The 14,888-nt window shown below is 39.7% G+C and overlaps 1 protein-coding gene across 4 annotated transcripts; it reads left to right on the top strand.

The window, feature by feature from the left end:
* The first annotated feature begins 7 nt into the window (after positions 1–7).
* LOC118362830 (putative deoxyribonuclease TATDN3) lies at positions 8–10,323 on the top strand. 4 transcript variants are annotated; one of them, XM_035743468.2, is made up of 9 exons: positions 8–200; positions 327–359; positions 804–962; positions 1,068–1,130; positions 1,729–1,838; positions 1,983–2,038; positions 6,516–6,628; positions 6,892–6,969; positions 9,569–10,323. In XM_035743468.2, the coding sequence occupies exons 1-9, from the start codon at positions 147–149 to the stop codon at positions 9,710–9,712; spliced, it is 810 nt and encodes a 269-aa protein (XP_035599361.1). In that variant the 5' UTR covers positions 8–146; the 3' UTR covers positions 9,713–10,323. The 4 variants fall into 4 exon arrangements, with proteins under 4 accessions (XP_035599361.1, XP_035599360.1, XP_052342499.1 ...); XM_035743467.2 differs by having other exon boundaries at positions 6,889–6,969; XM_052486539.1 differs by lacking the exon at positions 9,569–10,323 and adding an exon at positions 8,034–9,562.
* The last annotated feature ends 4,565 nt before the right edge of the window (positions 10,324–14,888 follow it).

The raw sequence follows: 14,888 nt of genomic DNA, 5'->3' as shown, positions 1-14,888 counted from the left end.
AATGTAAACGGTGACGAACCAGGAAGTGGAATCCACAATATTTCGTTAACGTGACAATTTGGGGAGAGCTTTTGCAGAGCATGTTTCTATGAAAATTATAGGCTATTTAGTCTAAATTGTCCAACTTTAAATAAATTAAGTTATCCATGAAGGGCTTTATTGACTGCCACTGTCACATCTCTGCAAGAGATTTCGACAATGTAGGACTTTTACGTAACGCATATTTTATTGAAGCTTTACCAATTGTTGGTTCTGTATTAATGTTAGATGTGACAGTCTGTCTGTTTTGTCTAATGCTTTAATCAATTTATTGTATTTTCTTTCAGGACATAGAAGATGTGATTGAGAATTCTAAAAAGGTAACTGTAACTTGTTCAGTTGTTGTTGCTAATGACGTGTCCTAATAGTATACATTTTACCACTACCCGGCCTCTGCCAAGTACCCTGCCCTGAACTTTAGTACTTTTACTAGCTGGCTACCACCCGGTCCTCGACTCTGCATCTTAGAGACTGCTGCACTATGTACATAGTCATTGAACACTGGTCACTTTAATAATGTTTACGTCACTGTTTTACCCACTTCATATGTATATACAGTATTCTAGTCAAGGCTAATTCTATATAACTACTGCTGTACACATCTTTTCTATTCATATACTGTCCATAATGTCAATACACACTATGAACATGTTTTAATGTGTGTATTGTTAGGTGTTACTGCACTGTTGGAGCTAGGAACATACGCATTTCGCTACACCTGCAAAATATGTTTACTTGACCAATAAAATTGAATTCTGTTTCAGGCTGGGCTTTTAGCCCTACTAGCAGTAGCAGAAAATGTTGGAGAGTTTGAAAAGATTATACAGCTGTCACAGAGGTTCCCAGGCTTTATTTTCCCTTGTTTAGGTGTCCATCCTATACAGGGGACAGCTCCTGAGCCACAGAGAGGAGCCGTACTCCAGGTATGTGCCCCAAACAAAGATCATAATCTTCATCGCCACCATCATCATCATAATGCATGTCTACTACGGCACTGTTTGTTAAATGGTCATATTTTCTCTATGCAGGATTTAGATGCTGCTTTGCCCCTGATAGAGAAATATAAAGACCATATTGTTGCTATTGGGGAGGTAAGTAGTCTTTGTATTGATTTTGTGTGCAAATTGATACAGATCCACACTAGTCTCGTCCAGCAGGCAAAACTCTACATACACTGCCTTTCAAAAGTATTCTTACCCTTTTGATTTCTTCACATTTTATCATGTTACAAAGTGGGTTTAAAATACATTTAATTGTCATTCTTTTTTGTCAACAATCTACTAAAAATACTCTAATGTCAAAGTGGAAGAAAATGTATATTTGTTTAAAAGATTAATCAAATTTACATAACTAAAATGCTTGACATCGGCTAAGACTGGAGAGTTTTTCAGGGTGAAAAGAAACAGGATGGAGCTAGACAGGCAAAATCCTAGAGGAGAACCTACTTCAGTCTGCTTTACACCAGACACTGGAACAGTAATTCAGCAGGACAATAACCTACAACACAAGGCTAAATCTACACTGGAGTGACTCACAGCTGTAATCGCTGTATTGAAGAAATCCAAGGGGTATGAATACCTTTGCAATGCACTGTATGTGGTAATAAGCCTGGGCTGGGGTTAGACTAACTAAGTGGTTGGTTGATGATCTTACATCACTGCCTTCAGTCATCATTGCCTTCACTTACAGGTAGGCTTGGATTTCACCCCCAGATTTGTCAGTGGTGACGCAGACAAAGACAGTCAAAGACAGGTGCTTATTCGGCAGGCAGAGATTGCAAAACAACTGGACCTTCCGCTGTGAGTCCTACACTAATTTAAACCAAATCAAAATGATTGATCATGCGTTGTTGTTTGCATTGATACATTTTCCTCGCAGTCCATTTGTTTTAATCAATATATCTTGTCAGATGTTTTTTGTAACATGGTGTATCCATTGTTTAGAAATGTCCATTCAAGATCTGCAGGCAGACCTACTATACACCTGCTAAAGGAACAAGGTAATTTCATATATTTCTATGTACACTACATGACCAGAAATATGTGGACACCTGCTCGTCGAACATCTCATTCCAAAATCATGGGCATTAATATGGAGTTGTTCCCCCCTTTGCTGCTATAACAGCCTTCACTCTTATGGGAAGGCTTTCCACTGTTGGAACATTGCTGCAGGGACTTGCTTCCATTCAGCCACGAGAGCATTAGTGAGGTTGTCAATTAGGCCTGGCTTGCAGTCAGTGTTCCAATTCATCCCAAAGGTGTTCGATGGGGTTGAGGTCATGGCTCTGTGCCGGCCAGTCAAGTTCTTCCACAACGTTCTCAACAAACCAATTCTGTATGGACTTCGCTTTGTGCACAGGGGAATTGGAAACACATGGAAACCCATTTCATGAAGCTCCAAATGAACAGTTATTGTGCTGACGTTGCTTCCAGAGGCAGTTTGGAAGTCTGTAGTGAGTGTTGCACTTGGGGGTCAGATGATTTTTACACGCTTCAGCACATGGCGGTCGTGGAAATTCTAACCAGAAGAAGAGAGACTAGTTTCTTCAAACAACAACTTTATTATAAGATTTGCAAAAATGGAGCAGTTAACAATCACTCAAAGGTGCAGAATTAAGAGCCCAACGAACAAAGTTGGCTCTTAGCTTTTATGATAAAGTCCAACCTCTTTGTCTATGTGGCAGTTAGCAGATATGTGCAAACGGGTGGGGACAAAGGCATTTTGCTTGTCTGTGCAAATTGATAGCTGACGTTGCCACCATTGTCTGTTCCTTCATGCAAGTTTCCACGCAGATGAGTTCCTACAGATCGTAAAAATGGGATGTCACATACTGTGGTCGCACCCGGTTCGTATCTGTACACCCAGACTTATAACTAATTCACACAAGACAAGCCTGCGTCAGCAAAAAAAACACTAACATGTAACAATGCACAATTCTCTTAAGATAAAACAGCATATGATGTCAAAGTCATTTTCCACCACAGTCCTCCCTTTTGAGACTGTCTCAACCTAATAGAAAATTACTTACAAGCATTTTCATCAAACAATCATTAACATGAGGGGAAAGAGGAAAAATTGAAGACTTTCTTAGACTTAGTACATTACAATCGTAAATGACCTCCTTTGTCATTGAGTTTCAAACCTTCACATAGTGCAATTCATTCTCAGAAGGGGGAAAATAACATAAGAATTAAACATCGGTACACGCTTCATCACGACATGCAAGGCAATCGCTTCGTTTGGTGTTTGTTTGCGAGATCACTGATGAGCTCTTTCAGATGTTCCACTACAATAGTCAAGTTACCCTCACCCTGGGGTATGAATGTACAGCAATGGTCACTTATCCTTCGGCACACTCTGCAGAAGTTGTGATGCTACTACTACAGCGAACTTCCCTTCTGGTAAGATGGCTTCCTGTATACAGGTATCTTTGGCTATTTCAAGCATTGTACATTCTTTGGCAAACCCCTCACTGAAAGTTGACAATAATGTCTGAAATGAAAACACTATCTCTGCTAGAATCTACAACTAACACCCTTGTGCAGCAAACGTTCTGTCTCAAACACATGCCCTGTATGTGCTTAACCTCTGGCTACAAATGCATTTGCACATAAATCATTCCATCTAACCCGTAACATGTTAGTCACTACTGCTAGTCCACTTACATAGTTAAAAACATACTAAAAAAACATGCTCATATCAATGGTACTATATCATCCAGAAAGCCATATGTATTGATGCGCTTTAACATTAGAATCCTGATAACATGGTAAAACAAAACCCCTACTATCATTGGTTATAAAACTCATCATGGTTATACAACCCAAATTTAGAATGACAGACTCAACGTGAAACACTAAGGACTATCACTAAAATTCAAGACCCTTGATTTAGCACACACCGCCACAGTTAGAATGTACATTTACAAACAGGGGACCATATATATACAGTTTATACTACTTATATTACCAGTATGAACTTTTCTCATTACAGCCCCCATTTGTATCTGTTTAACTGTCGCGAGTGGCATGTTAATGACAGATCGGTATCTCAATGCATTTGAATTTAAATTACAATACGCTTCCCAGTGTGTAGACCTCCAAAATCAACATGATACTCCAAATAAACAGTTTAGGGCAACTCTAAATCAATTTACAGGCATAGTTGACCACTTACTGGAACACTTCTCCTGGTGTTTCTTCGCTTTCTGAAAGTCACTGAGCTCTTCAGTAAAGCCATTCTAATGCCAATGTTTGTCTATGGAAATTGCATGGCTGTGTGCTCGATTGTATACACCTGTTAGCAACGGGTGTGATTGAAATAGCAGAATCCACTAATTTGAAGGAGTGTCCACATACTTTTGTATACAGTGCATTTGGAAAGTATTCAGACCACTTGACTTTTTCCACATTTTGTTACGTTTATTACATTTCACACTACGTAGTACTAACACTACAACACTTGTTTGCTCGTTGTGTAAAAAAACTGAACTATGTCACTTAATGTGCAAATTTGAACTTATGCCTCTTCCTTAAAAAAAATGTTTTTCCCACAAGAAATGTTGTTACGTTACAGCCTTATTCTAAAATGTATTACATAGATTTTTTCCCTCATCAATCTACACAAAATAACAAAGCGAGAACCGTTTTTTGTCATTTTTTGCAAATGTATTAAAAATAAGAAATTGAAATACCTTATTTACATATTTACACATGACTTATTTGCTATGAGAATCGAAATTGAGCTCTGGTGCATCCGGTTTCCATTGATCATCCTTGAGATGTTTCTACAACTTGATTGGAGTCCACCTGTGGTAAATTCAATTGATTGGACATGATTTGGAAAGGCACAAACCTGTCTATATAATTTTTATTTTACCTTTATTTTACTAGGCAAGTCAGTTAAGAACAAATTCTTATTTTCAATGAAGGCCTAGGAACAGTGGGTTAACTGCCTATTCAGGGGCAGAACGACAGATTTGTACCTTGTCAGCTCAGGGATTTGAACTTGCAGCCTTCCGGTTACTAGTCCAATGGGAGAAAGTCCCTAAGTACAGGTGTGCCAAGCTTGTCACGTCATAGACTTGAGGCTTTTTAAAATAAGGCTATAATGAAACAAAATGTGGAAAAAGTCTAGGAGTCTGAATACTTTCTGAAAATACTGTAGACATAGGACAGACACTTCAAAATTCACCATTCACCAATGGTGACTTTAAAACAGTTAGAGTTTAATAGCGGTGATAGAAAACTGAGGATGGATCAACAACATTGTAGTTACTCCACAAAACTAACTTAAATGACAGAGTGAAAAGAAGGAAGCCTGTACAGAGTAAAAATATTCCACAACATACATCCTGTTTGGCATTTAAGTAATACTGCAAAAAATGAACTTCATGTCCTGAATACAAAGTGTTATGTTTGGGGCAAATACAACCCAACGCATCACAGAGTAGGGCTCATCATAATTCCAAGCATGATAGTGGCTGAATAATGTTATGGGTATGCTTGTCATTGGCAAGGACTAGGGAGTTTTTTGGGATGAAACAAAATGGAATAGAACTAAGCACATGCAAAATCCAAGGGAAAAAACGGTTCAGTCTGCTTTCCAACAGACCCTGGGAGTTGCTTACCAAGCAAGACGACATTGAATATTCCTGAGTGGCCTAGCTACAGTTTTGACTTAAATTGTCTTGAAAATCTATGGCAAGACTTGAAAATGGCCGAATAGCAATGATCAACAACCAACTTCAGAGTTTGAATAATTTAAAAAAATAATGATTTGCAAATATTGTACAATCCAGGTGTGCTAAGCTTTTAGACTTACCCAGAACGACTCACAGCTGTAATCACTGCCAAAGGTGTCTCTAACATGTATTGACTCAGGGGTTGAATCCATATGTAATATATTAGTGTTTAATTTTTTTTACAAAGGCTCAAATTGTTCTACCACTTTGACAGAGTATTTTGTGTAGATCGTTGACAAAAAATGACAAATCTATTTTAATCCCACCTTGTAACACAACAAAATGTGTAAAAAGTCAATGGTTGTGAATACTGACCTGTTCACCGGACGTGCTTTCTGTCCCAGACCTGCTGTTTTCAACTATCTAGAGACAGCAGGAGCGGTAGAGATACTCTGAATGAAAAGCCAACTGACATTTACTCCTGAGGTGCTGTCCTGTTGCACCCTCGACAAGCACTGTGATTATTATTATTTGACCCTGCTGGTCATCTACGAACATTTGAACATCTTGGCCATGTTCTGTTATAATCTCCACCCAACTCATAGCCTGGTTCCTCTCTAGATTTCTTCTTAGGTTCTGGCCTTTCTAGGGAGTTTTTCCTAGTCATCTTGCTTCTACACCTGCATTGCTTGCTGTTTGGGGTTTTAGGTTTGGTTTCTGTACAGCACTTTGACATCAGTCGATGTAAGAAGGGCTTTATAAATAAATGTGATTGATTTTGACTTTCCACTAGGTGTTGAGAAAGCTCTTCTTCATGCTTTTGATGGGAAACCCTCAGTTGCCATGGAGGGAGTAAAGGCTGGGTATTTCTTCTCCATTCCTCCATCTATAGTGAGAAGTGAACAGGTAAAGAGTTTTATAATTATAACTTTATTTTTCTGTCAGTGTATTAAGGCTTTTGTTAAATTCACTTGAAATTAATTGGGATTTGATTTGTATTCTCACACTAAGTAGTATTAACACTACAGCACTTGTTTGCTCGTTGTTTAAAACAAATAAATGTTGATGCATTTTATCTGAACCGATGTGAGTCTTGTACAGTCTGAACTATGTGCTAATTTGAATTTATGTCTCTTTACTTAAAAACAAAAATGTTTTCTCACAAGAAGCAGAAGCTAGTGAAACAGCTGCCGTTGGAGAGCATGTGTCTAGAAACCGATTCACCTGCCTTGGGTCCAGAGAAACAGGTAGGATTGCTAACTTATTTATTTACACTCAAAAACTAAATGCAATAGACACTACCGTTCAAAGGTTTGGGGTCACTTAGAAGTGTCCTTGTTTTGAAAGAAGAGCACATTTTTGTCCATTAAAATGACATCAAATTGATCAGAAATACAGTGTAGACATTGTTAATTAATGTTGTAAATTACTATTTTAGCTTGAAACGGCAGATTTTTAAAAAAAAATTAAAAAAGGAATATCTACATAGGCGTACAGAGGTCTATTATCAGCAACCATCTCTCCTGTGTTCCAATGGCACGTTGTGTTAGCTAATCCAAGTTCATCAGAAAGATCATCTAATGATCTCAGGCAGAAATCATTAGAAAACCCTTTTTCAATTATGTTAGCACAGCTGAAAACTGTTGTCCTGATATAAAAAAAAACAATAAAACTGGCATTCTTTAGACAAGTTGAGTATCTGGAGCATCAGCATTTGTGGGCTCGATTACAGGCTCCAAATGGCCAGAAACAAAGATCTGAAACTTGTCAGGCTATTCTTGTTCTGAGAAATGAAGGCTATTCCATGCGAGAAATTGCCAAGCAACTGAAGATCTTGTACAACTCTTTGTACTCCTCCCTTCACAGAACAAAGCAAACTGTCTCTAACCAGAATAGAAAGAGGAGTGGGAGGCCCCGGTCCTCTTGCTCAGATGTGGACAAGTACATTAGTGTTTAGTTTGAGAAACAGACGCTTCACAAATCCTCAACTGGCAGCTTCATTAGTAGTAGTAAATAGACTCTGTGATGCTATTTTAATGGACAAAAATGTAGCTTTTCTTTCAAAAACAAGGACATTTCTAAGTGACCCCAAACTTTTGAACGTTAGTGTATATAAAACATAACACAGTATATATACTGAACAAAAATATAAACGCAACATGTAAAACAAGGCCATTTCTAAGTGACCCCATATTTCATGAGCTGAACTAAAAAGATCCAACCCTCCAACCACACTAAAATTATATTTCTCTCAATTGTTGTGCACAAATGTTTTTACATCCCTGTTAGTGAGCATTTCTCCTTTGCCAAGATAATCCATCCACAGGACAGGTGTGGCAGATCAAGAAGCGGATTAAACAGCATGATCATTGCACAGTTGCACCTTGTGCTGGGTACAATAAAAGGCATCTCTAAAATGTGCAGTTTTGTCACACAAAACAATGAACACAATGCCACGGATGTCTCAAGTTTTGAGGGAGCGTGCAATTGACATACTGACTGCAGAGCTGTTGCCAGATCATGCAATGTTAATTTCTCTACCATTTGGCAGTAGGTTCAACTGGCATCACATCCGCAGACCACGTGTATTGCGTTGTGTGGTCAAGAGGTTTGCTGATGTCAAAATTGTGAACAGAGTGCCCTATGGTGGCGGTGGGGTTATGGTATGGGCAGGCATACAGTGCATTCGGAAAGTATTCAGACCCCTTGACTTTTTCTGCATTTTGTTACGTTAGTCTTATTCTAAAATATAGATATTTTTTATCCCCTTTAATTTGCCCACAATATCCCATAATGACAAAGTGAAATCGGGTAAATGTATATTAAAATGCAGGTGTGCTAAGCTTGTAGCATCATACCCAAGAAGACTTGTGGCTATAAATGCTGCCAAAGGTGCTTCAACAAAGTCCTGAGTAAAGGGTCTGAATACTTATGTAAATGTGATATTTCAGGGTTTTATATTTTATACATTTGCAAACATTTATAAAACCTGTTTTTACTTTTGTCATTATGGGGTATTGTGTGTAGATTGATGAGAAGAAAAAAAAACAATTTAATCGATTTTAGATTAAGGCCGTAATGTAACAAAATGTGGAAAAATTCAAGGGGTCATTTTGTCAAAGGCTATTTGAATGCACAGAGATACCGTGACGAGATCCTGAGGCCCAGTGTCGTGCCATTCATCCGCTGCCATCACCTCATGTTTCAGCATGATAATGCAGAGCCCCATGTCGCAAGGATCTGTACACAATTCCTGAAAGCTGAAAATGTCCCAGTTCTTCCATGGCTTGCATGCTCAGACATGTCACCCATTGAGCATGTTTGGGATGCTCCGGATTGACGTGTACGACAGCGTGTTCCAGTTCCCGCCAAGTTGCTGGATCAACTTCGCACAGCCATTGAAGAGGAGTGAGACAACATTCCACAGGCCACAGTCAACCGCCTGATCAACTCTATGAAAATGAGATGTCGCGCTGCTTAAGGCAAAAGGAGGTCACACCAGACACTGACTGATTTTCTGATCCACGCCCCTACCGTTTTTTTAAGGTATCTGTGACCAACAGATGCATATCTGTATTCACAGTCACGTAGATTATGGCCTAATGAATTTATTTCAATTGACTGATTTACTTATATGAACTATAACTCAGTAAAATATTTGAAATTGTTGCCTGTTGCTTTTATATTTTTGTTCAGTGTAGATTGAAATCCATATGCCATTGACTTTATCCTGGTTTGAAAGTGGTTGTACATCAAGTAATGTTTTGAAAGTGATTGATGCATCTAAGAATATATTTTAGGGATGGTATTACTAACACTAGTCATGCTTTTGCATCTTAAACATAGGTGAGAAATGAGCCAAAGAATATCTCTGTCTGTGCTGAGTACATCAGTAAGATCAAAGGGGTTCCCTTGGAAACGGTGATGGAGGTGACGACACAGAATGCCCTGCGCCTGTTCCCTAGGCTCAAGACATTACTCAGAACCTGAACAACCAAGTCTGGGTTTCAATCCAAGGCATGTTACATAGTAGTGCATGGCTCTTGACCTTTTTAATGGTAATTTACGCTTAAGGGAAAGGGGGATACTTAGTCAGTTGTACAACTGAATGCATTCAACTGAAATGTGTCTTCCGCATTTAACCCAACCCCTCTGAATCAGAGGGGGGGGGGGGCGTCTTCGGGGCCCGGGGAGCTGACATGCACAGTGTTTACCGTGAATGTGATCTCCGCGAACGTCGGGGAAATTTCCTTTCAATGGTCAGCTGTCCAGTGCTCTACTCTATAAGAGGCCTTGGATTGAATCTCACCCTCTTGGGTGAAGTTCCTGAAAGTCCCCACTGTGTCACCTTGGTATTATATCAGCAAGGATGTAGAGGGAAATAAGGCAACCGAAAGGCCTACAAACTGAACAGCATTTATATAGACTTTCAAGTTAGAGCTGCTTTTGGACTCTGTATGCCTAGGAGTTGAGGTGTAGAGTTTAAAAAACAAACTTTGAGATTGAAATGTTTCAGTATTTATGTTCTGTTATGTAACAAGCTAAATAAATATGACAAATGTATTTCTTTAAATAAATATGATCAGATTTCTTGTGCTACATTCCTTGTGCTACATGTAAATTATGTGTTACAACGACACCAGACAATATATTTAGTTTTGGTAGACCTTGTCTGTTATCTTAATAGGAAAAACGGTATTGAAAGAAACAGGAGCTTTCCCACAGAAGTGCTACACCAGGAACACTACCTTATAGCATAACCTGGAGAAAACCATAGAAACACAGCAATGGCTTTTAAATGAAATTACAGTAGCACTACATTCTTTACGGACAAATGTGACTCGTTTCAGGAAACTAGGCGTATGTCGCACGTCACTACTTCACAGGAGAGTCATTTGAACATACTTTTAATTTTTTTTAATCAAAATGCATTTTCTGGGGCAGAAATGCCTTCTGGGACATGTGAACTTTCATGTGCCTTAATAACAAACTTGTATTCCATCCGGAAATTGTTAAATTACAAGCCTAGTTAGTTTAGTGACGGAAAGACCGGAACCTTCCCGCTAGCCAAGATTGGCTGAGATAATGGATGATCTGGACATGCCCGGGAGATTAGTTTGGATTGGTCTACCATGTAGCATGCTTCTGTTTATGACGTGAGCTGCTCTGTATGTGTTGATAGTACTTTCTACCACACAGTTTTTGAAATCTATAACGTGAGCCAACAAAGGTTTTGTTACTTTTCTCAACAACATTGATGCCCTGAATTTAGCAGGCGCTATCAACAGATAAGATGGAAAAAAGTGATTTGCTACGTTCTGCATACGCCACGGTCAGTGTGATCTGGAGTAACTTGACACAACGCTGGAAAAACAAGATGTAGCTGCAAGAGTTAAATGTTTCCAGTCTGTCATGAAGCGTCAGAAAGTTGTTTTCATGGCAAGTTAGTGTACTGTTAGCTAGCTAGCGAACGTTAGCTTGCTGGCTCGCAAGTGAACATTATGTGTATGATCTGTGTAGTAATATTATTCGAATCAGAAACCGTTTGCATTCTTAGTTATAGCCTTATGTTAGCTAGCTAACATTGAACCTGGTTGGTTAGCTTTAGCTACCTGCAGATTCATACTACAGCTATGACAATGTCAGCTATGACAATGTTTGTATTGGTTGGTAGTAGTATGAGTTGGGATTATGCTGGTTCATTGTTTAGCGAGCTACGTCTGAACAAAAGATAAGACTATGTCTAAACAAAACACTTTTCCAGATGATTACATGACCCATCAAGTTAGCTTAGTGTGTCTGGGGGTGATTCATATTTGGTTGTTTACTAAACTAAACTGATCAGTCTGTTTAGCAAATGGCCTCACATGTGAATCCTTAAAGAGATGGGTGGGACTAACACTTAAGAGGGTATGAACGATGCTGAATGGGTGTAAATAAAGAAGAGCGCTCTAGTAGGTGTACCGAAACATTCAAGGGCCATTTTCTCAAGTGGGATTCGAAGTTTATCAACTTTCAAAGCAGAATTACTTTCCTTTTGTTCTTCAACTGCAGTGTATGATATACAATTTTCTAGCACTGAGTCTCAACTTTTATCCAATGTAAAAAAAAAAAAAAACATTTCAAATTTTGCTACATAAAACCAAATTATGGTGGTCGTTCAGAAATGTTCCTGCTTTTAAACAGCAATTTTACAGAGATTGAATTGTATATTTTACAATCAGGAGTATAGTGACAAGTATTAGAGAATAACTTGTCACTCACTGTTAACATAAATGTTATTCAAGCAGCTAGCCAGTACATGCTAGATTTTGTTCTGGGTTCATGTTGAGTACAGCAGTAAGATCTCCCTATGACAGAACCCATAATGTGTTAAGTCATTCCCCCATAGTGGTCCCTTTAGTTCAGTCTCAACCCTCATAGTGATAGTGGTGTCAGTCCATGGGTTCCTGGTACTACATGCAGTAAACTAGCAATTCTCAACGGGTGGGTCGCGACCCTAATTTGGGTTGCAGGAAGTTTTTAATGGGTTGCGGGTGTTATGAAAAAAATACTACAGTCTAATTTTAACCCAGTTAGAAAGTGTTGTTGTAATGAGAGCCCACGTGTGGACAGAGTACCACATTCCAGGCCAAGATTTACAGTTCTGTAATTGACGCCACCCCCTTTCAACAAGACCAGCTCTCCCTTTATCTCTTTACGACTCTGAATGGCCCTGAGTACGTCAGAAAACATAAACCAGACCCTTCTGCAAGTCAGCAGACCACCTGGTGATCTGCATGTGTATCCCAAGAGGACAGTCAGGAATTGTTACTCTTTGTAATGAAGATAAAATGGCATCAAGAGTACAAAACGACATTTAAAAATGTTTTCTTCACTGTATTAAAACTGAAGGACTCATGACATGTTGATGTAACCTGAAACAATGTGATATCTTTTTTCTGATTTTCCTATGTCATAAAATAAGTATAATTGGTATTTTAGTGTAACATAAAATATATGTCCAAGTCTGGGCTCTGGCTGGGCCACTCAAGGACATTGAGACTTGTCCCGACGCCACTCCTGCGTTGTCTTGGCTGTGTGCTTAGGGTTGTTGTCCTGTTGGAAGGTGAACCTTCGCCCCAGTCTGAGGTCCTGAGCGCTCTGGTGCAGATCTTCATCAAGTATCTTGCTGTACTTTGCTCTGTTCATCTTTCCCTCTATCCTGACAAGTCTCCCAGTCCCTGCCACTGAAAAACATCCCCACAGCATGATGCTGCCAACACCATGCTTCACCGTAGGGATGGTGCCAGGTTTCCTCCAGATGTGACACTTGGAATTCAGGTCAAAGAGTTAAATCTTGGTTTCATCAGGACAGAGAATCTTGTTTCTCATGGTCTGGGAGTCCTTTAGGTGCCTTTTGGCAAACTCCAAGGAGGCTGTCATGTGCCTTTTACTGAGGAGTGGCTTCTATCTGGCCACTCTACCATAAATGCCTGATTGGTGTTGTACTGCAGAGATGGCTGTCCTTCTCATTCCCCCTCAGGAGACTGAAAAGATTTGGCATGGGTCCTCAGATCCTCAAAAGGTTCTACAGCTGCACCATGGTTGCATCACTGCCTGGTATGGCAACTGCTTGGCCTCCGACCACAAGGCACTACAGAGGGTGGTGCATACGGCCCAGTACATCACTGGGGCCAAGCTTCCTGCCATCAAGGACCTATATCAGGTGGTGTCAGAGGAAGGCCCTAAAAATTGTCAGACTCCAGCCACCCTAGTCATAGACTGTTCTCTCTGCTACCGCACCGCAAGCGGTACCGGAGCACCAAGTCGAGGTCCAAAAGGCTTCTTCAAAACAGCTTCTACCCCCAAGCCATAAGACTCCTGAACATCTAATCAAAGGGCTTCCCAGACCCCTCTTTTACATTGCTGCTTCTCTCTGTTTATAATATATGCATAGTCACTTTAACTCTACCTACGTGTACATATTACCTCAATTAACCGGTTGCCCCGCACATTGACTCTGTACTTGTACCCCCTATATATAGCCTCGCTTGATATTTTACTGCTAATGTTGAATTGTTACTTTTATTTTCAATTTTTTACTTAACATCTTAAAGCATTGTTGGTTAAGAGCTTGTATAAGTAACCATTCCACCTGTTGTATTCGGCGCATGTGACAATTTGTTTTGATGATTTGATTCTGGAAGGTTATCCCCAGAGGTACTCTGGAGCTCTGTCAGAGTGACCATCGGGTTCTTGGTCACCTCCCTGACCAAGGCCCTTCTCCTCCGATTGCTCATTTTGACCGGAATACTTTCAGAATGCACTATATGTCCATTGCGCTGCACACAATTTAAACTTAGTCTTGAATGATGCATGACAAGATATACCAGAGATAAGAGACTGTTGATATTGCGTCTACACAACTCTTACAGCAGTTCACCAGTTTGAAAGAAATCGCAAACATATTTTTTAGTTCAAGTCCTCAAGAACTGTTTTCTGCTGAAGATAACCGGTTTGCATCTGCCAATTTATGAGCTGTCCAGTATCCAGACAATCTGTCCCCAGAACTTCCTATACAGTTACTCTTTCCGTAACGTGTCGAGGCCGGCAATTAAGGAGAATGAGCGCCTCAATTAAAGATGTTACAGAACAACTCCCTTCTGACCAGTTTCCCTGTTGTTGCTATAGCAATCAAGCTGTTTTTACCACACCTGAAACTGTCACATCTGCGGAGAGATCGTTTTCTAAAGTAAAACTCATAAAGAACTACCTAAGAAGCATTAGGCTGTGTTTTTGAACACCAGAGTAAGCTCCACTCATTGCACTGGCCCCGTCGTAGCGTTGGCCACGTTTGTTCACTGACATGCACTCATACTGTACTTTCAATTAGTTTATTTTTTAGTCCCATTCTTGAAGCCCAAGAAACAAACACTTATCTTCCTACTACATATGGAAATTAAAAAGGTTTATGAATTATTTGAGGGTTACTGTCAAAACGGTTTATTAAATAAAAATAGACATCGTGACAGGCGCATGGGCCCCCAGAGCTTGTGGGCTCCCCTCATTGCGGGGGGTCCGGTACACCAGTGCTACATACCCCAGTAATGTAATTGAGTGTGTAGTATCATCCTCAATAAGATGGTGTTTCTCAAATCCATCATCAGAACATCATCCTGCTAAA

The sequence above is a fragment of the Oncorhynchus keta genome, chromosome 29, assembly GCF_023373465.1.
Source record: "Oncorhynchus keta strain PuntledgeMale-10-30-2019 chromosome 29, Oket_V2, whole genome shotgun sequence".
Lineage (NCBI taxonomy): Eukaryota > Metazoa > Chordata > Actinopteri > Salmoniformes > Salmonidae > Oncorhynchus > Oncorhynchus keta.
This window is presented reverse-complemented; position numbering and strand designations above follow the sequence as displayed.

Bases quoted from the DNA above. Each gene is read 5' to 3' on its own strand.
- LOC118362830 (XM_052486538.1), top strand. From the start codon at position 147: ATGAAGGGCTTTATTGACTGCCACTGTCACATCTCTGCAAGAGATTTC. The intron at 201-326 runs GTAGGACTTTTA...ATTTTCTTTCAG, and splicing joins CTGCAAGAGATTTCGACAAT to GACATAGAAGATGTGATTGA. The intron at 1,839-1,982 runs GTGAGTCCTACA...TCCATTGTTTAG, and splicing joins AAACAACTGGACCTTCCGCT to AAATGTCCATTCAAGATCTG.